At 36.8% G+C, this 23068-nt stretch overlaps 2 protein-coding genes across 5 annotated transcripts; one reads left to right on the top strand and one right to left on the bottom strand.

Annotated features, from left to right (window-relative positions):
* Nucleotides 1–261: 261 nt before the first annotated feature.
* Nucleotides 262–10815, top strand: LOC113044594 (chromobox protein homolog 1-like). 3 transcript variants are annotated; one of them, XM_026204719.1, is made up of 7 exons: nucleotides 262–476; nucleotides 642–755; nucleotides 2602–2710; nucleotides 4444–4603; nucleotides 4846–5014; nucleotides 5866–5960; nucleotides 9108–10815. In XM_026204719.1, exons 3-7 carry the CDS (start codon nucleotides 2662–2664, stop codon nucleotides 9250–9252), a joined length of 618 nt encoding a protein of 205 aa, XP_026060504.1. In that variant the 5' UTR covers nucleotides 262–476; nucleotides 642–755; nucleotides 2602–2661; the 3' UTR covers nucleotides 9253–10815. The 3 variants fall into 3 exon arrangements, with proteins under 3 accessions (XP_026060504.1, XP_026060497.1, XP_026060509.1); XM_026204712.1 differs by lacking the exon at nucleotides 642–755; XM_026204724.1 differs by lacking the exons at nucleotides 642–755; nucleotides 2602–2710.
* Nucleotides 10816–10912: 97 nt separating this feature from the next.
* LOC113044586 (endoplasmic reticulum membrane sensor NFE2L1-like) lies at nucleotides 10913–22394 on the bottom strand. Of its 2 annotated transcripts, none has more exons than XM_026204688.1 (6): nucleotides 22299–22394; nucleotides 18758–19424; nucleotides 14142–14330; nucleotides 13721–13810; nucleotides 13477–13620; nucleotides 10913–13187 (listed from the first exon to the last, which is right to left on the bottom strand). In XM_026204688.1, the coding sequence occupies exons 2-6, from the start codon at nucleotides 19277–19279 to the stop codon at nucleotides 11937–11939; spliced, it is 2196 nt and encodes a 731-aa protein (XP_026060473.1). In that variant the 5' UTR covers nucleotides 19280–19424; nucleotides 22299–22394; the 3' UTR covers nucleotides 10913–11936. The 2 variants fall into 2 exon arrangements, with proteins under 2 accessions (XP_026060473.1, XP_026060483.1); XM_026204698.1 differs by having other exon boundaries at nucleotides 22266–22358.
* Between the last annotated feature and the right edge of the window lie 674 nt (nucleotides 22395–23068).

Raw genomic sequence — 23068 nt, forward strand, 5'->3', positions numbered from 1 at the left:
ATTCTATTTAGGCCTATAATACAGATTACATGTAATCAGATACTACCCAGCTCTGCAGCATATATATATATATATATATATATATATATATATATATATATATATATATATATATATATATATATATATGTGTATATATATAAGTTTTTGAGAATATATTATGCATTTCCAAGTGTTCCGATGAACCACTTTGTGCCTCAACCGTTTTTTCGTTTTCACAGTGGACGCAAAAACTACAACTCCCAGGATGCACCATTTGCGTACGTACAAAGGCACGTTGGGTCGGAATTGGCGGGTTGCTGGAGCGATCGTGTAACGTTACCTTTTGTCTGACCATCCAGATAACCTCGATAAAACAATAGCAAACTCTTTCTCCAGTCGACAGATTTCAAACGTTTGTCGACACTTAAAGCCGGTCTAGCTGCACTGAGTCACCTTATTCGGTGTTATTTCGCCCTTAATTCGGTAAATCACAGGTAAGTGGCGCTGCGTGCAGACTGTGAAAACTATCGTTAGCTACAGAATTGACTGTGTCTGTAAGGAATGCAATTCTTCAAATATATACACTTATCAGACAAGACAAGTGTGTTAAATCTCTAAGCAACATACTGCTCTTTAATAATCTCCCAGTTGTATTTGAGAAACTGTTGGTAGGTTTCTGATCGGATCCAGGTCAACATGGAGAAGTGGCGAGCACGCTTCTGCAGCATTAGCCAGCAGGCTAGGCGGTGTCTCGCTTTTAACGGCCGTTTTAGGTTTGTACAGTTAAAATCAACGTGCACAGGAACGTTTTAATGCATGTATTTATCGCAGAGCATAAATGTTGTTGATGTCATGGTACCTTTTAAACCCACAAATGTGTCGGTCCAGCCCACCATTTTAGCGCGAGACAGAAACGCCTTCCTCGTGCACGTGAGGGGCTCGGGAGGACCGTTTTAGAGAGATTTACACGGTGTATACGGTTGTAACGTTACTGTCGAATTAAAACGTAACACCTCGCCTCAGTGGCTCGTGCTTGCTGCTACAGGAGAGGAAAAGCTCCGGAAGAAATTACGTCCAATGAGATGTGATGGTCTGAACACACAGTTTAAGTATTATAATTACGCTAAAGTGGGTTGTTGTTGTTTTTTTTTGTTTTGTTTTTTCTTTATGTCCAAACGCTTGGAGTTTAATTTATTAGTCTGCTCTGTTTTTTAATGCCCCTTTTTAGGTTGTTAGCGAGTGTTTGCTAACATCCCCGCAAAACAGCATCTACTAAACAAAAAAATTGAGGGGTAAACTTTATTAAAAAAAATGTAACCACTTTTTTTTTTTTTTTTTTTTTTTTTTTTTTTACAAGAAATCAACCCTTACGAAAATAAACCATGGGTTTACTACAAATAAAACCAATAAACTATGGTTACTTCAATTTTACTATAATAAAGCCATTGTGAGTCTTCATAAGGGCATTTCGTTTTTGCACAACAACCTGTTGCTGTCTCTATTTTTTATATTTATTATGATTTTCACTTCATGGTCATTTTAAGTACATTTCCCCTCATGCAAATAAAAGTAAATCTCATTCAAAACTGTAAAACAGTACAGATGTTGGTCAAAGACGAGATGTCCCATTTGGGTGTCCCCCTCAAATTAAATTGGAGAAGTGAGTTTATATAAATCGAAACCATATTAAAAGTGAGTAAACTGTTTTCTTTAATGTTAATAATGTTTTCTTTGTTGAAATAAAAATGTAAAAATATGAGTGAAATAATGTTCCATCGTCATTCAACATAACATATATGTAACATATATATATAACATGTATGTGTATATATATGTATGTATATATATATATATATATAATATAGGTGTAAAAATGAAGCAACATATTTATTCTGGCCTGAATTTATTAAGACATAAATAGAATGAGCAGATTATTATTATTTAAAAATGTAACATTGGTGAAAACCTATAGTGGTAAAAATAGTTAAATATTTAAAATTACAATTAATTAGTATTTTTGGGCTGAACTGTGATCTTAGAGTATTTTCAGTTGATCAAATAATTATTTTTCTAAATAGTGTCAAGACTTTTGGTGTATAAATTATTGTTACACTGAATAACAATTTAATAAATCATGGTAAAATGTATAGTAATGTACAGTTTTTCCCCTTAATAAAAAAGACACAATCTAATGACGAGGGGGGGGAAATACAGTGGTGTTAAACTTTTATTGTTTTGATGCTTGAAACCCCTTTTTGTCAGTGACCGTGACCCACATACTAATTTAATAAAATCATTCAATGATATCTGTCCGCATTGAAGATAATAAAAATTACAAAAAAAAAAAAAAAAATTAATGAGAATCAGTTGGGAAATGTTTAAATATTAATGAAAATAATATCACAATATTTGTAGTGTGACCTGGACACAATGTTGTCAGATGAATGGACAATACACCATGACGCTTATCTTGTTTGCGCTGTCGATCAGTTGAAAGGGAGAATGCTGAAATGCTGTGTTTGTTAGAGCCACCGATCTGTGTAATTGTATTCCCTCCTTGTGTTGTTCTCTCCCTGATGTCACCTGACCCCCTCTAATCCCCCCTTTCACTCTGTTCAGCACGGTTGACGCTGACCAGGAAGCGGAAGGTTTCACAGAGCCTCCGCCCCGTCGACGAGCATGAGCCAACCTACAGACACCGCTAGTGATGCTCCCAGCGTCACCGCAGGTGTCTCACAACTTTCTCCTTCACTGCTGCTCTCTTTCAGATGTTTATGGGGCAGGGGTTTTGTTGTTGTTGTTTTTTCAAGGCGTTCAGATCACCTTAGCATCTCTGTCTTCGAGACGAGTCTTGAAATTGCTTCAGGTGCATCTCACGTGGTGTTGTCTGTTTTCATGACCGTTGTTTCATCTGATCATGTGATCCATTATCTGTCATTGACTAATAGAGCTGCTAAGGTCAAAGGTTTGGTTCTGGTCTGCTGCACAAAAAGGACAGAATGAGTGTTTCAAATGGATGAAATCCGGCTAACTGTTAACACTAAGGTCTCATTTGTTTGTGACATTTCTTAAATCAGCTTAATGAGCAGTTGTATTCTAACTGCCAAGTGTCTGTCAACATTAGTTAATGCACTGTGAACTAACTAACATTAACAAAGGTTAATAAATGCTGTCAAAGTATTTTTTTTTTTGGTAGTTCATAGTTAATGGATTAACTAATGTTCACTAATGAGAGACAAATGTTTTTTCCTGTACTGATTCCTTTTATTCAGAAAGGATGCATTGAATTGATCGGACATAAATATACTTGAAAATATACAAATACTTGAAATGTTAAGGATATGTTTAAAAACAAAAAACTAATTATTACTATAAAAAATCCTGAAAAGTGTCCCAGTTTCCACAACGATTAAGCAGCTCTTGTTTTCAACATTGTAATAAGAAATTTTCTGACTATTCCTCTTTGATCCCAGAAGTAAATGACATCTCAAAATATATTAAAACAGACAACATTTATTTTAAATGGTTATATTTCACGATATTACTCTTTTTAATGTATTTTGATCAAATAAATGCAGCCTTTGTGAGCATAAGAGACTTCTCTTGGTAGTGTATACTTTATAAATTTCGACAAAAAAATCTTCGTAAACGGAGGCAGTGTGCGTTCTGCATTGACAAGCCAGTCCGAGCACATTAATCACTGGTTGATGCCAATGTCTCCTGAATGATCGATCTGTTGAAACGTTAAGCATCGAGTGGTTCTGCTTCTTGTTCAGACTGATATCTGATCCGCTTGCAATATGATACTAATATTGTGATCATGCTGATTCTTGAGAAGTGCTTGTTTGAACAGCTTAAGGTACATCTGGTCCTTGATTTTTATAGTTCAGATGCTGGCACTTGTTGATAGTTCTCCCAAAAATAAAAACTCTTGCCTCATCTGCTCACTCTCATGTCTTTCCAAACCTATGTAACTTTGTTTCTTCTGTGGAGTTGGCAAACAGTTGAAACAGTTTTTGATTTATCTTAAGTGAAGAAACATGAAGAGTGAGTAATTGATGACAGAGTTTTTATTCTCTTTAAGGACAATGGAATTTGAGTTTTTTTTTTTTAGTTTCTGACCTTGTTCTCAAAAGCAAGAATTAATCACTAAACACTGTGGGTTTCTCACAGAAGTCAAAATGTCTTGAATTTCGACGCATTGCTCTGGATAACACAAAGATGTGTGAAGATTTATTGACCTTGGCATACCTTCTTTAAAATAAACCCTGAATAATCACTCTTCTTTGCGCACGCCCCCCTGCTAGTGAGTTATCACTGTTTGTGTTTGTTCTGCTCAGCCCATACTGTCTAGTGTTTCGTTTTCTAACTGTTTGAATACTGAAAGGTGTGAATTTGTATTTTATTTTGTTCATAGAAAAGGCTGACCCTTTTCGTCTTTACTGCCTTCTTTCTCCACAGACAGCAAGCTGGCGGCCACAGCTGGGAAGAAGCAGACCAAGAAGAAGATGGAGGAGGTGGTAGAAGAGGAAGAGGAAGAATATGTGGTGGAGAAGGTTCTGGACAGACGTGTGGTGAAGGGCAGAGTGGAGTTCCTTCTCAAGTGGAAGGGCTTCTCGGAGTAAGTCACTAATATCAGCTAAATGCATTCATTTAAGGCAAGATGCTTGATTCCTAACAAATCCTGTTGACCATTTCGTCATTATATAACTAAGAGCTCTGGGACAATAAATGCTCTGCTAATAAATATGTACCCTATGTTTGGTTTTGGTTGGGTGGTCCAGCCCTTCTCCAATAAAAAAAAAAAAAAAAGAAAAAAAGATGGTATTCAAATGATTGCGAATATATTCCCTTTTTTCTTAGTGAAGACAACACATGGGAACCAGAGGACAACCTGGACTGTCCTGATCTCATTGCAGAGTACATGCAAAAACACAAGTTAAATGAAAAGAAAGAGACTGTTGGAAAGAGGAAAGGAGAATCTGACACAGATGGTGGGGAAGACAGCCGGCCCAAAAAGAGGAAAGATGAGGTTAGGTTTAATCATCCCATTAGATTAACTTTGGTAGGAAAACTGGCACATGCGTAAGTTTTATTTTATAAAGCATGGCATGTGATTTATTTGCTTATATATATATATATATATATATTTTTTTTTTTTTTAGGTTTCTTGTTTAACATAAGACTGTGCACATACTTCCTATATTTATGCATTTGTCAGGTACTTTTAGGTGTTTATTTTGTTTTGAGGATTTTATGTCCCAGGTGTGGATTTTTATAAAACCACAATGCCAACAAAATGTTTTGTAATATTCAGATGTTTCATCGGTTATAATTTCTCCCTTTCAAATACCTTCTATGAATAATACCTTTTTCACCCTCTCACAAATTAAGGCCTTAAAAGGTCTTGACTTCAAAAAGTCATGGCATTAACTGTTGCATGCATTGCAAAAAATGTATATCTTTCTCATTTTTTGTTTCTAAAATTATCCAAACATCCTTAACTTTACTTGAGCACCATTCCAAATGTAAAATAAAGTCTTGGAAGAAGTTAACAAAATTGAGTTCATGCTTAAAAACAGGAACAGGATCTTGAATTGTTAGCTAAATTTGTTAAACCATTATTAATTTGATGTTTATTAGCCTCAGCAGGACAATCTTAGTGCCACGTTGTTGCTTCCTTGACCTAACAAGCAAAGAGGTGGAGATACTATCCCTGTGAAAACTAAAATGTAAAAAGTTGATTAAAACCTCACATATATTAAGACATGCTTATCAGAAGAAAGATGTTGGTGTTTTTCAGACTAATAACAATAATTTCTTTTTTTTTTTTTACTGCATTCGAAAAATAAAATGCTGATCTATTTTTTTTTTGTTTTGCAGCAAGAAAAGCTGAGGGGCTTTGCACGGGGATTAGAGCCAGAACGCATCATTGGAGCCACAGATTCCAGCGGCGAGCTCATGTTTCTAATGAAATGGTATGCAAGATTAAGATTTAAAGGATTAGTTCACTTCCAGAATAAAATAATTTAATGATATTTTACATCACCCACATGTCATGCAAGATGTTCATGTCTTCTCTTTCTTCAGTTGAAAATAAATTATGGTTTTTGAGGAAAACATTCCACAATTTTTCTCCAGGGTCAATGGGACCCAACGGGCTGAAAGTCCAAATTACAGCTTCAAAGTGCTCCAAACGATCCCAGCTCTGTGATGCACGTTCATGACTTCACACATTGTGTACTCAAGTTGTAAATGTCACATGTGGATAGCTCTTTATCTGTGTACTCCTGTTCAAAAAGTTAGGGTAGGGCGAGATACTGATCTCATTTTTTTCCTCCAACTTTAAAATCGTCTGAAATTGTTGTTTTACTGTTTTGTAAAGGGCGTTTGACTTTCATTGCACATTTGCTTTGTAAACACTGGGTCGGTTCTACCACCTGCGTGACCTTTCCAACATGACTACGTAATGTGTAAAGTCGAGATTTGTGGTTAAAATGTATAGACTTTTTTTTTTTTTTTTTAAGAAAATCACTGATTGTTTCACAAGATAAGACCCTTATTCCTCGGCTGGGATCGTGTAGAGCACTTTGAAGCTGCACTGAAACTTCATTTTGTACCTTCAACTCGTTGGGTCCCATTGAAGTCCATTATATGAAGAAAAATACTGGAATGTTTTCCTCAAAAACCTTAATTTCTTTTTGACTGAAGAAAGAAAGACATGAATTTTGGATGAGATGGGGGTGAGTAAAGAATCAGGAAATGTTTATTCTGTAAGTGAACTAATCCTTTTTTAAAAGTGAAGCGTGTAATTTCTGCGCCACTAGTCTCACGAAAATAGTGATAATAACATTCCCTAACATTGGTCAAACACATCAGATCCTGAACTCATGCCATTTTAGAATGTTTTAGATTAGCCTGGATGCTCCCACAAAGCAAGCAGGGTTTTGTTGGCATTTTTAGCATAATAAATCTATGATTACTAACTGAACTGAGATTGGGCCATCCTTAAAAATATTTTGGTTTGCAGTAACAGTAAGTAGGTTGGTCTATTTTATTTTTTTCCAAGTTTCAATGTAAAAAAAAAAAGTACATTTTTGTGATGGTGATGACGTCGGTATGAATTTAAACAAATTAGCATATCGTGAAGTCACGATATGCTAATTATGCCTTCGGGCACATTATTGCAAACCTCATTTTGAGGCAGTCTATATAGACCACAAACAAATTTAAATCTTTGTCAAAAACATATTTATTGCATGAATTTCAGGTAAGAAAAAAAAATGAGGTAGTGTTTTACTTGCATGCAACCTACAAATGAGAGAAAGTTTACTTTGCTTTCTTGGGTTGTCACTTTTGTGAAAAAAATCCTGTTCGATTTGAGTGACGAGTGTTCATTGAATCAATTGTAAAATAGATTAGATTAGTTTATATGTCTTAGATTTATCTAATAAAGCCTTATTCATATTGAAAAGAGAAGTATCTTGTGTTTTGTGCTTAAAAGGTAAAATGCCGATCTTGTTACTGTGCTAATTGAATGTGTTTCACTATAGTTTGGATATTAATATCCAGCGCAGATTTGATGTTAAACGGCTCGTTCAGTGAATCGCAGGGGGTATCATTGTTCAGCCGTGAAACAGTGATTCTGTTCAAATTCCCTTTAAATTATTAAATGATTCCCTTTTGTTTCCGTTACACATGCATGATGCTGTTTTGTTTATAGTTCTTTAAGCAACTTAATTAATAATAATTGTTTCATAAACATTATTTTAAATATTGTTTTTTTTTCACAGTCATGTATTCTAATGCTTTGAATAAACATGCAGGAATATTGCATGAAATTAAAAAAAATTGAAATTATGCATTTAAAATTCAAATACAATTCGAATTTTGATCATATTTAAGTAAAAAATTCGAATGGAGTTTTTCAGCTTTTTTGACAGCCCTAGGCGATTCTTACCCGAATCTGTATCTGTATGCATGAGACTGTCTGAATACCGGCAGAATTCACATTTCTGCTGTAAAAAGAGAAACAGTGTGCAGAAGAATTATTTGCGGTAATGCATGTTTGTCCGCAGCTGCAATTGCTCTGTGACGCCTGTTAAAAAAAAAAAAAAAAAAACCTGGACGTGCTCCAAGAGAACGTCGTTAAAATCATTTTCTTATTTTCGTTTTCGAAACTTGTGTTGGTTGATTCGTGCAATAGATTTTCGAACATAAAGTGAACACCGATAACGTCAAGGGTTTTCTTCTTTAATTAAAGAAGATAACCTTCATTTGTATGTAGGCCTAGGCAATTTATATATTTACAATACTTAAATATAATTAATAGTGTTTTATTGCGTTTGTATTAGTTGTTTGAAGAGTAGAAAAATAATTGGTCGGTCTTAACGCAAATTTACTAAAAGGACTTGAAGCAAAAAAAAGAGTCTGTGCTAAATTGACAGGGTCGGTCAGGTTACGGCAAACAATATTTTTAAGGATGGCCTAGACATGTGTATAGATAGATAGATATATAGATAGAGAGAGAGAGAGAGATTTTACTGTAGCACACTTCACCTTTAAAACCTTTGTTATTTTTGTATTTGAGCTCTTGTGCACATTCATACTGACAACTCTGGCAAGCAGTGTAGTTTTCATCATCAATCTAGCTTTTGAAACTTGCATGCCTCTGTTTTAACCCATTTTTGTATGTTGGGGTAAATTATCGTAAGTGCTTGTATTAAAAAAATTAACAAAAAAAAATGTATCGCCCAAAAACAAAAATTTACTGGAAGTTTTGTCACCATCGGGCCTTCCAAACTGTAGAAGAATTGTTCTTCGTTGGAACAGATTTAAGGAATTTTAGCATTACATCACTTGCCAGCAAAGAATATGGACTTTTTCCGCTGGAGGTTTTTGGAGATTTTGGACTCCATAATAATTATTCTTCTAGTCAGTATTTTAGCCAGAAGCGGCAGTTTGAAGTCAATATGCTTTGATGGATTTATTTCTTACAAACACAAGCTTTTCACCTCACAAGATGTTTATTGATGGACTGGAGTCCGTTTCTTTTTTGAATGAATTTTTGTTTTTGTGTTAAACGTTCCTTTTAATCATTCTGCCCCTCTGCTTATTCTCTACAGGAAAAACTCTGACGAGGCAGATCTTGTTCCAGCCAAAGAGGCCAATGTGAAGTGCCCACAGGTGGTCATCTCATTCTATGAAGAGCGACTAACATGGCACTCTTACCCTTCTGAGGAAGAAGAGAAGAAAGATGACAAGAACTAGGCCTGTGAGGGGGAACGAGAGAGGTGGCAAGTCAGGGGCAGTGTTAGACTAGTCTGGGTGGGTTGGGGGTACTAGGGCTAATGGGCAGTTCAAAGACGGGAAATCAGACACCCAAAAACTCTCTTACTCTCAATGCCATAAAACTTGGACTCAAAATATATTCAGAGCAAGACATGCAGACGTGGAGTCCTCTTTAGTGGGCAAAAGTGAATGTTAGTAAGAATGCTGACCACCGTAACACGGGATCGCTGTATTTCTTTACTTCTCTTTCTGTTGGATTATGGGAAATGGGGGTATATATATATATGCTGCAGTAGTTGCTCAGTCATTCCCAGATCATAAAAAGCTGGCCAACGTTTGATGAGGTATATACTGAACGCAATGGATCCTGTGTGCACATCCTTGTACCTTCTATATTTTTCTGATGAGAGATTTAAAAGCTATTTCAGTCTAAATCAGAACGTGTCACTGTGTAATGTGCTGCCCTAAGTTAAAACAGTAAGTACACAACACTTAAAACTGTAAAACAAATTGTCATTTTGAGTGCATTGTTTCATTTGATACGGAGCATGGTTTGTTCATATCTCAGTTTTGAGTGTGTGTAGTTACGGTGTTTTGTCTTTGTTAAGCGGTATGACCGAACTTCTTAAGCCTCCTTTTTCTTTTCCATCTCATTTGTTGAGACGTCATTTGTGTAAATACATTCGTCAAAGCTGTTGTCACCTTATCAGTGAGCAAAATGCTGTGTATTGCAGTTTTGCTGTTTTAGCAGTGTTTCTCGATTTCTATTCACCATGTATACAGTATTCTTCTCATCTTTTATGTGGTCACCATTTGAGGATATATATTGCGTAAAGATATATTCACAAGGAGTTTTTTTTTTTTTAAATATATAATTCTATTGTTTAGTAAACTGCATTTCCCATAATCTCATATAAACCATTTTTTATTTTTACTTGTTAGATATCAGTTGCATTACTGTGTGAAGAAGATATATTCTCTTTAGATCCCAGCTTCTCAGTCCGATCTCTCAAGTTTTATAGGCTGATCAAGGTATCACATAAATACTTCAGAAAACATAGAGGAAAAGTCTGACACTTTGCTGCATTACCCTCTTCTTCGGCGGTGCTCAAGGACTTAAATATACTACACAGCTTTATGAGATCATTTTTATCATGAACCTACTGTATGTAAATGTGTAGTGAAGGTGAAAATTGACCATGCTACAGATGAGGGCTTTTAGTACCTCGTTTGCACCAGCATAAACATGTCAATGTTAGTTTTAAAATGTTAAAATATCTTCAAAACTTTTTTAAATTGGTTAAAATAGTGCTAGGATCACTGGATACTGTTTTTCTCAAAATATGATATTGCAAGTGGCATACACTTCTGCGTACTGGAGGAGACTGAAGTATAGTTAGCTGTACACAATCAGTAATGTGACTGCATGATTTTCCTTTCTGATGTCTGTTTTCTCTAGTGTACTATTCAAAGCATGTTACTTTCTTTCATCTTCACTTTTTCAATGTTTATTTGTTCATTAAAATAACCCTTTCTTATTCATTCAGTTTTATGATCAAATTATTTTACAAAAAAACAAGGTGTAATTTTAAGGTCCTGTTTAAAAAAAAAAAAAAAAAAAAAGCAGCTGAAAATTCTGTACAATAAATATTTTAATTGAATCAAGAACAATCCCAGCTGGTAACCAAGAACATAAATTCACTGCAAAATATTCAGCACAAGGTATATGATTGAATATGTATATAAAAAAAAAAAAAAAGTTTAAATTATTTACGGAGTATTTTAAAACATCAAATACAGAACTGGTATTTTAACAAACATTTCATCAATGAGTTACAGTAACGTAATCTGTAATAAGACAATAAAATAAGCAATCAAAACGGTGGGTCAAAAATCCTCATCCTTACAACCCTGCTGTTTAGTTACTGTAATGTTAATCTTGCTCAAAATTAAGCTCACGTGGTATGAAGGTGTTCCCCATAATGAGATGCCAAACCAACACTTATTATACCAGTAAGCGGTAGTTAAAATGCATTAAACCTTTGTTTCAGTGCTTGGATTCCAAGCATAATTTACCATTTGCTGCTCTAATTTTGGATTATTTTGGTTTTCTGATTTTGGGAACAATTTCAGATACTCCTTATGTTCTTTTAGCCCTGTTTTGTTCTTAAAGTGGACGTGAAACAAGTTGTAATTGTCTTTCTTCCCCCCATTGTGATGTATATCTGAGTGAAAAGGCTTCTTTAATGAGAATTTTTCACCCTCTCTGTGAAATAAACAATCTGTTGCTTTCTGCTGCGCCTTGTTTACAAGTAAAACATACAACGGCGTTGAGAGCTTTCTCTGGCTAGACACAGCCTTACACACAAACTGTGGTTTAGCTGTCTATTACAGTAGATTTTTAGAGTACATGAACACCTTTATCTTAAAAGACAAAGGAAACTCATGATATGGCCTTATAATAACAAAACCTTGGAACCTGATGTGTGGTCAGGGTGTATTGTGTGCCTACATAGTATACTGTAATACATGATCAAGGATGATCACTTGGGTAAATATACCCTACTTGGTGCAAATTCCCATCGAAACGTGGAAAACCATCAGGTGGATTTCACAGCAGAGAGCATTTTTCCTGAGCATTGTTATAGCATGAGTCCTCCATCTCACTTCTTGTGTTTTTGTCTCTTGCTAAGTTTGCGTCTGGAGTGTGAATCTGATCTGCGTTGTGATGTTACATGGCCGGTGCTGTCTTGCTGCAAAGTAAAGTTGTTGTCAGTGTACAGCAGTCCCTGTTCCTCCCTCAGTCTCTCGTAAACCTCTTGATACAAGCTATTAAGATGCTGCTTCATCTCCCTGATGGAGCGCAAGATCTCAGAGTTTTCCCTGAGCAGTTTGGCCCGGAGGCGTCGCAGGCTATCCACACTGCACTCCAGTCCCAGCAGGACATCAAGCTTCCTCCGACGACAGCTCTGAGCAGCCATTTTGTTTTTACCCCTGCGGCGAATGTCTCTGATAAGCGTGAGCTGAGCCTCATTGAGATGATATTTGGCTAGCAACCGATTGAACTCATCGACGGGTAAGTTTACGATGTGTTCATTGGAGAACGGGAGATTCATCAAACGTGCATGTTTCTCGTCCCGGCTGGAAATATGATCCAGCACCTTGTTTTTCGGCGACTCGTCGGAAAGATCTTTCGGAGGTTTCTTCTGGCTTTGCGGTTGGTTGTAGGTATGATCGTGCCCGATGTGTTCGAGCCAAGGAAGGCGATGGAACTGTCTGGCTTCCAAAAAGCTTGATTGACACATCTTGCTTTGTTCTGGCATGTACCCGCCCACATTTTCATCCTCTTCTTTGATATGGGTGTAGCCCACAGCGCCTTCCTCATCCATCAAACCAGGGGTTGAGCTGGACCGTGAAGAAGATGAGGAGGAGCTGGAAGATTCAGATCCACTAGGAGAGGCAGGGCTTTGACTGTAGTCCAAGGATAAACCAGAGTCAGAATCCACTGGGTTTATCTCTTCAGACTGTGTCTGGCTGAGTTCTACCAGCGCCAAATCCATTAGACCAATCTCATCAAGCATGGCCTCCTCCAGCAGAGGATCTATAGGGCTTGGCAGGCTAGTGCCAGCAGTCAGAAAGAGGTCTATGATATCGGAGTCTTCAAAGGCTTCTACGTTAGATGAATTGTCCAAATTGATGTTTGGCATGGAGTGGTTGTTACTGGTTGTAGTGTGGTTTTGTGTTTCAGTGGATCTTGGTAGAGCAGCTTGGTGAAGGCTAACATCCTGTTGAATAATGTTTCCAATTGATCCAGTATTTGTGTCTGGATCACTGATATTGAAGGGAGATTGGCCTATTGTTTCAGCTGTATCCATGAAGGGTGATTGGTCTACTGTTTCAGCTGTATCCATGTCCTGTAGAGATAAGAGGAGTCAAATAAAGTTCTCTAGCTGCCAGGTCAAAAACCATAAAACATATTACCTGTCTTTGACCTAGAAACACATTTTGAGTAGTCAATGAAAAAGTATGTTTTTCTTCCAAATGATGATATTACAGAGTTAAAATTCTTTTTTTTCCCCCTTATGATCTCGACGTTTCTCCACAAACAACTGATACAGCGCATCCGATATGTTCATTCACTTTTCAAAGCACTGATTAACTTGCAATTCGGGACTTGACAGGAAGGTGTTTCTCATTTCATACCTGCGATTCCATGATGGCCAAAACATCTTGCCATTGTTGCTCTAATGTTGTGGGCTCCTGTTCAGGCAACAAGGGTGACATGAGTGGCCCCTGAAACTCTGAAAGTGCATGTTCTCCTGCATCCTGTACATCAGGACCTGACAACTGAGAAAAATTATGATTTTTTTAATGTAGTTTGGAAAGCCTCTCTCCACCTCTAAAACTATTCTTGCTGCACAAATTATAGTAAAAAGATCGTTTTTACCTCTGGATCTCCTCCTGAGTGGAAGTTTGCGTCGATGAGATGCAAGCACTCTTCAATGGAAAGAGAAGCATGCTCCCTTGCACTTGACAACTGAAAAAGGAGCAAGTGAGCATGAGGAAATAGTTTGGTAAAACTCATATGAATCTATTATCTGTCAAGGTCATACTATGAAGGCAGAGCTGCACTGCTTTGAAACGAGGAATGTCTTCATCAAGGACAGCAGTTACAAGACAAATAGCACGGAATTCAGTTGCACACTCAACTTTTACACCATATGTTCATTCAATTTTAAGTGTGTTCTGTGGCCACTTCACAGGATTTCAGTACTTACTGCAGATATAGATATTGCAGCTAATTGTATAAATACATCTAAATATTCTATTTATTTGGTGCCTTGTTGTAAGTATGTTAACTGTCATACCTGCAGATCCTCTTCAAACATCTGGTTGTGAAATGGATTTGTTTGTCTCCAGCTCTCCACCATAAACTCATCCTCCTCTTCTTCGTCCTCATTAAACATGTTGAGAGGTTGGGTTCTTGCATTTTCCAGCTGCTCCTGGTGGACATTTTGAGGTTCCTGCTCCCAGAAGAAAGACATACCATCTCCCTCCTGCAAATGCAAACGTAAGGATCATTTGTAGAATCACAGGAAGTGGTGGTCAAGGTAAGTCAGGATAGTCTATGGAAACTTCCCACGTATGTTGTTGTAATTACGAGTTTGTCGTGCTCAGGTGCTCTGAAAGAACAGGGATCCTGGTGGATGGCCCATTCGCATTCCTTTAGTTCCAGAACTTAATGTACAGAACTGAAGTACTGGGATGATTTTGCGTGAACTATTTCCTAGTACCATTTAAAGGGTTGCATTCGCACCAACAGCGTGTACTTGGACGTGATGTAAGCCGGTCGACAGTGATGTCAATGTGTGGCGTTCAACAACATCGTTAAAGTGATGGTTCACCCAAATAGCAAAATTATGTCATTAATAACTTTTCCTTTCTGGACATGGACAGTATACCGTACACACAGTTTCAATGGAGGGGCTGAGAGCTCTCGGACTAAATCTAAAATATCTTAAACTGTGTTCCGAAGATAAACGGAGGTCTTACAGGTTTAGAACAACATGAGGGTAAGTTATTAACGACATAATTTTGCTATTTGGGTGAACTATCCCTTTAATAACAAAGAACAACATTAACAAGAGGATGTGATAGTACCAGTTGAGCTGGTTAGACCCTGCTCCGGAGTAGGAGCTAATTTGGTTCTCGAAAAAGGCATTCCAGTACTAAAATTGCACCTAGTTCTGGCATTGCGAAAACACCCAAAAGTGGGTAGTTCCACAATTAGTTCTGATACTATGATAAGGTCTGGCAGTGCGAAAGGCCCTATTATCACCTGTTTCTTGGGAAATCTTATTAAAGCCAAAAGACATAGAAGATAATAAGTTAATATCCATCATGTTTTGAATAAAATGTAGTGTCCCATTAAAAATCTGCACTTCCTACAGTAGTGACATCAAGGTGTGTGATATTTTGGCCTAGTGATGAAAAATTTTCCAATTTTCCAACTTTTATATATGGGACTCATACATTTAAGGACAACAGACAGCTTTTGGCTATAAATAGACCTACCCTTTCCCTATTCTGGAGGGGTATTAATGGAAGAGATTGGTCTCTTGGGTGTCTGTGCTGTTGTTTTTGGAAATCCCCTTAGCCCCCAGAGACTCCTGTGGTTCTTGTGACAAGCATAGCGGTTGACTAATATGTTTTTTGGTATTAGGGGAATAACAACCCAAGTTCCCCCTGCCTTATTAAGGTTAGGGCATCACTTAATCATGTAACCTATTCAGTACACATCAACGTCCACACCTACATATGCTCAGTCCTAGAAAGGGTTTGACAAGGACACATTGCCTGTTTACGTTTAAGCTTAAAGTATATAGATCAGTGGAAGAGGCCGTTCATACTGTCCATTGAGTTGGTTTTAAGGGGATGGGTCCAGACACTTGATCAGTAGCCGGTAAACAGGCATTGCGAAAGCAAATGTGCCTGTCTTCTCGGATTACAAAACAAGCCGGCTGGTGCTGTGGACGCCAAGCCAGCACATGCTCAGGCATGTTTAACAGCGGTCAAACTTCAAGCTGGGGTCACAACTAGTCTGCCTGGTCAAGTACAGATACCCTCATATGAACTACAGTGATTCAGACGGCGTCAAAGTATTTTTGAAAGTTTTAATATATTTTTGAAAGTAAATACAAATATGTATTCATTTGAAAGAGGAAGTTAAATGAAAGTTACAATAATTCCTTCATAAAGACTTGTTCCATTCCTGAATAAATCAGTTTGTTTGAGATTGTTTGAATGAATGATTCAATGACTCACTCATAATGGCTTTATCTTTTTTGAATCAGGGCATTATTAAGATTCGACTTAACAAATGAAAAAAATGTCAACAGACAGACAATGTTGCCTATCAGTACAGGTCAAATGTACCATAGGGCCAAATTTGCAGCCTTTTCTACATAACACCCTAACAAACAGTCTGGTTCAGAAATAGCCCTGTGTATCAGGTGCATGGAAACCTGTCAAATCTGATCTGGTCCGCACATGTGGTGACTTGACAAATGCATGGCAACTGTTTCTAAGTACAGGGTCCTTACTTAAGGGGAATTCAGGTTCAGTAACTGCTATACTGTCTGTAGTCTCCTATTCTGTTACAAAGCCCACTGGACGAACAGAAAGTAAAAAGCATCCAGTTGAAATTTCCCTAGCTGTGCCACTGAGTCGCATTGCATGTGCATAGAAAGCAAAAGAAAGAGTCTTGATGCTTCTCACAAATGTCAATGATGTGGGTGCACATGCAGGCAGATGCTCACAGTCACACTAAATAAATAGTCTGCTGGACACTGTGGGCATATGCTGGCAGTCTGCTGTGGGTCATGTGACAAACCAGCTTAACACTACAAAGGAACAAACAATTCACCCCAACAAAAATTATTTTACTCACCCTCAGGCCATCCAAAATGTAGATAACTTGTTTGTTTTTAAATCAGAACAGATTTAAAGAAATTCAGCATTTCATAATTTGCTCACCAAAGGATCCTCTGCAGTGAATGGGTGCCGTCAGAATGAGAGTCCAAACAGCTGATGGAAACATTACAACAATCCACAAGTAATCCACACAACTCCAGTCCACCAATTAAAGTCATGTGAAGTAAAAATGTGCTCCCTAATGAGTCCCTAATCCACAATATTATACTTTCCCCATTGACAAATTAATCTTGTCTGAATCAAGAGATAAATATGCACAAATCAAACACCATTTACAAGTACAAAACAGTGCTAAACAAATATGTTGGTGTATTTTAATGTGAGAGGACAACAGAGGATGGACTTTTTCACTATAGGAACCATTATTATAGAATATGGATTGGTATTTTAGTTGGAAGCAATGATTTTAAGTGAAAAATGCCTAATGATGAATCCATCATTCCACCATACTTTCTAACAAACGTACAGTTTACGTACAATTTGATGTGACAAGACATTAATTGATGGACTGGAATGGTGTGGATTATTGTGATGAATTTATCAGCTATTTTTATCAGCTGTTTGGACTCTCATTCTGACGGCACCCATTCATTTTGAATTTCTCAAAAACTGCTCTGATGAAGAAACAAACTCATCTCCATCTTGGATGGCTTTTGAAATGAGTACATTTTCATCAAAGTATTCTTACAGTTTTTCAATAAATCATATGGGTTTAACAAAAATTACCCTTAATATTAGATTTATAAGATTTTGGACTTTTATTTTCGAACGTTGCTGGTTATTCTGGAGTCTGTAAATCATTTGTTGCAGTTGTGTCTACAATATAGAAACTTATAATACATGCTAGTATACAGGCCAGTGATCATGTTAGTCCCATTACCCAGAATACTCTGGGTCTCATGAACCTCTCACGGTCAGTAGGACAAAAAACAACATGCAACGCTTAAGTAACACATGGAGAGGAAACCCAGCCAAGCTGAAGTATCAGATGTTCGAAGTTGCCTAATACTCAGCTGTGCCTCAGGGCAAAGACAGGGATACATGTGTTTTTCCAACTAAATAACAAACCCATTTCCTTATCTGGGCTAGACATTTTTGGTATACAGCCAGTGGTGTTTGGGTGTGTTTACAGAATTGCGATTAGTAAAATTATTATTATTATTATTATTATTTAAATGGTTCAGCTACTTATTGTTTTTCTTCTTGTTCTTCTGTTCAATCACATTTCTGCACACTATGAAAAACATAAATTAAATTAAATTAAATTAAATTAAATTAAATTTATGCATTTGGCAGACACTTTTATCCAGAGTAACTTACAGTGCATTCAGGCTATCAATTTTTACCTATCATTAGGTTACCTATCATTATCACATTGCAGAGCTAATTAGAGTTAAGAAATTGGTTGTGGTGCACAAGTAAATGTACTATTTATTTTGATAAATATTTGTACTCTACTGTTAAAAAATTGGTGTCTTTAGAATTTTATTATTTTTTTTTTTATTTTTTTTTTGAGAATTCTAACCACATGCTCACCAAGGCTGTATTTATTTTATCCAAAATTCTATAAAAACAGTAATTATGAAATATTACAATAAAAAAAGTTTTCTTTTAAAATGTAATTAATTCCTGGGACAGTAAAGCTAAAATGTACTCCAGTCGTGATACATATTTTTAAAGATTTAATTTTTATCTTTATAAATATTAATTTCTTTAAAATAAATCCTACTGACCCCAAACCCTGGAATGGAAGTATTTATGAAAAAAAATATATTTAGTATATATATATATATATATTCTCCAAACATACTATATTTTTATTCTTGTTATGGCTTTTTAAAAATAAACACAAATATCCTTGTATGGAGTATGTTGCTAGCACCAACCTCTCTTCCTCAAATATTTCGAAGTATTATGTAACATATCACAAAACAAGTCATTGACATAAATAGGAAACCCTTTTGAACTTTCCCCTGTCTTCCATGCTTACCTCTTTAAAGAGTTCATCATCATTTGGAAGGTTGAGGTTTCTTGACATGTGCCCTAAAGCTCCGAGGGTTTGGTCCTCAGTTGCATCATAACCCGCTTCTCCTCCATTTCCCAACCTCATGCTCAGCTCTGAGGGTTCCTCCACATCTTCAAGTCCTCCACCTTCCTCGAGGAGAGCCACTTGAGCTGGAATGGAGACTCCATTGTCAGGCTCCCCGTGGACCAACCAGGCTTCCAGCTCCGCCGCTGGCACCTGCAGGCGGTCCAGGGAGCGAACCCAGCTCAGAAGCCTGCGAGCTGTGAAGAACCCATCTAGATCTGCGCTTTTTGGGTGCAGGTTATATCCATCCAAGATATTTCGAAGATTGTGGAATTGAGCCTGAGTTAGAGCTGAATTTGGGCCCAGAATGATTTCACTTAAAGGGGGCAGGTAGGGATCCACGTCCACACGCATCCCAGCCAGACTGAGAAGAATAGCTACTTGGATCAGGCCCTCTGTGAGGAACTTCTTCAGGTCCGGCATGGTCCAAACCAGCGCCAAGAGCAAAGAATGAGCCAAATCAGTCTCAGATGCTATTTGAGTGTGCTTGTGTATCCAGCTCTAGAATTTCAATACTTTCTATATGAACAAAACTTTTTATTTTTATTTAGTTCATTGAAAAAAAAACCTGAAACAGAAGAGAAAAATTATATAAGAATTTAAGATTCACACATTTCCTTAATGTATAATGCTTATATTAACCTTTTTTTTTTTTTTTAGTAAGAAACAAAAAAACAGCACTGTATTATGATAACATAAAAGGTAAATGGAGAAAAGGGAAGAAAAAACAAAAAACAATAAATGGAGCAATTCCAATAGGGTCCTCGCACTGCAGTGCTCGGGCCCTAAATATAGCTGCAAGCAGCAATTACGGGTCCAAGCACTCCAGAGGCAAATTGATGAGCTAAGCATGGCATGGAGCATCAGACCAACTGTAACAATGAGTCACTGAAGCCATTTTAGGATGATTTTAGTTAAAACGTCTGAAAAATCATTTATAAATACAACCTCGATTAGCATGATTTATTGGCTTATCACGTTTGACCAATAGGTGGCGCTGTTATCAAATCGATTCTGTGTGAGTTGACAGTGGCACACACAAAGTTTGGTGTCAATATGCCAAAGAATTACAGGGATACAGGCTCAAGTGTCATTTTGGCATCAAGCCTCAAATTCGTTGCTGTTTTATGCCAAAACGGTTACGTCTATTAACACAAAATTCATAACTTTTTTGGTGAGAATCGGACCAATAGTCTATGAGGTGTTCGAAAAGTAAGTTTTCAAAGAAAATCTAAATGGCAGACAGGAAGTTTGGCTGACTATGGCAACAGTAGTATCAATGTTCTCAGCATGACCCAAGGAGTCTATTAAAACCGGTCTCATTACAATAGGCAAAATTCACAGAAAGCTATTAGCATGTATTTTAAATTTAATTATAGCTTTTGACCACAAGGTGGCACTGTCTGAGTACTTTCAGGTCATGGTCTCGGTGGTACATACAAAGTTTCGTAATGGTACACCAATGTTTTCTTAACATATACCATTTTATATCATAATAATATATTTTAGTTAATGGCCATTTTTTATGTGTCCTTAGACCATACATATGTGTGTAAAAGTTGGTATAAAAAACATCAAATTTTGTTTTGGAGTTATAGACAGTTGATCAGAGTTTTTAAGATATTGGCAAATGTTTTTAAGCACTAAAATGCAACGTTGCACAAACCATAAGGAAAAATCTAGCATGTTTGTTATTGCTGGACTCGGTAAGGATTCAGGAGTCTAAAAAAGTAACTCATGTGAAAATAAGTCGATCAGTTATAAGCATGTGTATATTTTATTTTACTACTAGGTGGAGTTGGCTTAAAATTAAACGGGCTCCCTCAGGTCATCATACTGATGACAATGTGTTCGTAAAAAAATGAAAAAAATATGTTTTAGTACAAAATTCTAAATGGTCCATGCACCCTAGGGGGCACTGCGCCGAAACACTGCAGGTAGCCTCAGGTAATGCTTTTAATAACACACACCAAGTTTGGTCTCAGTGCATTTTTGCGTGATTTTTGACGAATTCGATTTTGAGAACGGTTTGAAGAATCAACTTGAATTCCATAGCTTTTTGCCAGCATGGTCTCAAGATGATTTGAGAAATTTTTTGTGAAAATTGGACTAACCGTATATAGGACAAGTTCGAAAAAGTAGGTTTTCCGAACAATTGAAAATAGCGAAAAAACTAAACCTTGCGATTTTTGCATTTTGAAAGGATTCAGAGGAAAAAATTATTTTCCTTCTGTGCCTGATGGTTCAAAACATATTAGCATACAATTTTTTTTTATTTTGGACAAGTGGTGGCGCTAGACAGTTGGAGTTAGAGACTCCAAATTTGCTATGGTTAATGTTAACACTGTCCTCTATCAGTGTGCCAAATTTAACAACTTTCCCGCAAGCGGTTCTATGGGCTGCCATAGACTCAAGAGCGGAAGAAGAAGAAGAACGCCAACGGTAACACCTTCGGTGCTTGGCCCCTAACATGAGCAATCAGTAGCCTAAGAAAAATATCAACATAAATCTTAAGAAACTTATAATTCTTATTGATATCAATGAGTTTAAGAGATTTAACAATAAGTGAAAGCTCAGCAAGTAAGACATCAAACCTTAGCGAATTCTTTTTCCTGGCTTCTGATTGGTCATTACAGCGTTCCAGTTGTGACGTGAACACCTGTTCACTTTGAAATAGCACAAAGCTGCATAGAATAAAGTGTTATTTCACGTTCTATATTCTCTTAATTCATTTACAGAATAAGATGGAATCTAAAAATGTCCCCTTTTATTTATTTATTTATTAAAGCAATGGTGCACTCGAGGCTGTTCTGTATTGTGAATGCAGTTTTTTTTTTTTTTTTTAGTTCAAACATAGGCATCTGTCAACATTTCAAACATAAGCTAAGTAAATAACTTCTAGGTGAACACGCGGAACTTCTAGAATGTTCTGTTGTCCTGGACGCAACACTGAAGATCATAAACCGCAATCATCATCAACGCGTGACACTCACTCTGACCCACTTAGGCTACTTCTTCCTTCATAACCGGGCAACAGCGACTGAGTCATCCTTTGATCATCAAAACGTTTCTCGTGAAATAAACACAAGTGTTTCAGGACGGCTAGAGTTCGGCTTTCTTCAGAAAAATAAAATGTTACACATTTTAGGTAACAAAATATTTCAAGCCATGCTTCTTTCCTTTCATATCTTATTCTGGTAACGATCAGGAATAAAAGCGATGCAACACACAGTTACATTATTTAACGCGCGGCACAAGCTTTTAGAATAGAAAGATCGTTACACCGATGAACTACAATTGCCTTGAACATTTTTAAGTTATATTAGATTAATAACAGTTCGTAAATCTCAGTTCACAATATCTGCTGTTTAGATGTATGCTATGGATAAGTTAGTCAATAAAAGATTACTTTGACGAGAGTTCTCGTAGTCCCTGGACAGACCTGAGAGCGGGATGCTCCTCTTGGATGATCTGAATCACACAACCTGACATGCTCTATAATAGTGTGCGAGTGTATTTATATGGCAGAAGTGAGCGGTGGAAAGTAAGGGTCTCCTCCCCACATGACGTGATTACACTTTCGGTTTCTTTCGGCAAGAGCGCGCGTGCTCGCGCCCCAGCTGTGACTTTTTCCAGTAGCCTTTCTAGAGCTTTCGTGTTAATCTTTGGACCGTGAAACAAGAGCCACTAAATAATTGACTGGAATAAAATGATACAAATAAGTACCGAACTATTTTTTATTCATTTATTTAACACGTGCATCTATTGGATGATTGTAAATTATGCAATGTGCGGTAGCCTACCATTTAAAGTGATAGTTCACCGATAAATGAAAATTCATCATTAACTGACCATCCATTTGTTTCAAACCTGTATGAGTTAATTTGAACACAAAGTATATATATTTTGAAAAATGTTTGTAAAACAAACTCAAACTAAAACAAACAAATTATTATTATTATTATGTGACATTTTAATTCGTGTATTTACAGTAGCTTAAGCTGTAAGCAAGCTTCACCCCTGATCCATGAACCTTTTCAGCTTTGCTGCCCCCTGTCGTGCGAGTAAGAGTTGACGTTACATAATTCATTTGCTTCATAATCTATTCATTGCATACACTGTTGGTGGTAGTCACGCGTATGGAACTTATTTGGAAAACGAGTTACTCATTAGAGCCAATGGTATGACTCCCAAAATTGAATTTCATTCTCA

Source organism: Carassius auratus, chromosome 3, assembly GCF_003368295.1.
Source record: "Carassius auratus strain Wakin chromosome 3, ASM336829v1, whole genome shotgun sequence".
Taxonomy (NCBI): Eukaryota; Metazoa; Chordata; class Actinopteri; order Cypriniformes; family Cyprinidae; genus Carassius; species Carassius auratus.

Coding starts and splice junctions, on each gene's coding strand:
- LOC113044594 (XM_026204719.1), top strand. CDS start 2,662: ATGAGCCAACCTACAGACACCGCTAGTGATGCTCCCAGCGTCACCGCA. Junction 4,604..4,845: donor AAGTGGAAGGGCTTCTCGGA/GTAAGTCACTAA, acceptor CTTTTTTCTTAG/TGAAGACAACACATGGGAAC. Junction 5,015..5,865: donor CCAAAAAGAGGAAAGATGAG/GTTAGGTTTAAT, acceptor TTTGTTTTGCAG/CAAGAAAAGCTGAGGGGCTT.
- LOC113044586 (XM_026204688.1), bottom strand. CDS start 19,279: ATGCCGGACCTGAAGAAGTTCCTCACAGAGGGCCTGATCCAAGTAGCT. Junction 14,331..18,757: donor ATGATGAACTCTTTAAAGAG/GTAAGCATGGAA, acceptor TTGCATTTGCAG/GAGGGAGATGGTATGTCTTT. Junction 13,811..14,141: donor TGTTTGAAGAGGATCTGCAG/GTATGACAGTTA, acceptor CTCCTTTTTCAG/TTGTCAAGTGCAAGGGAGCA.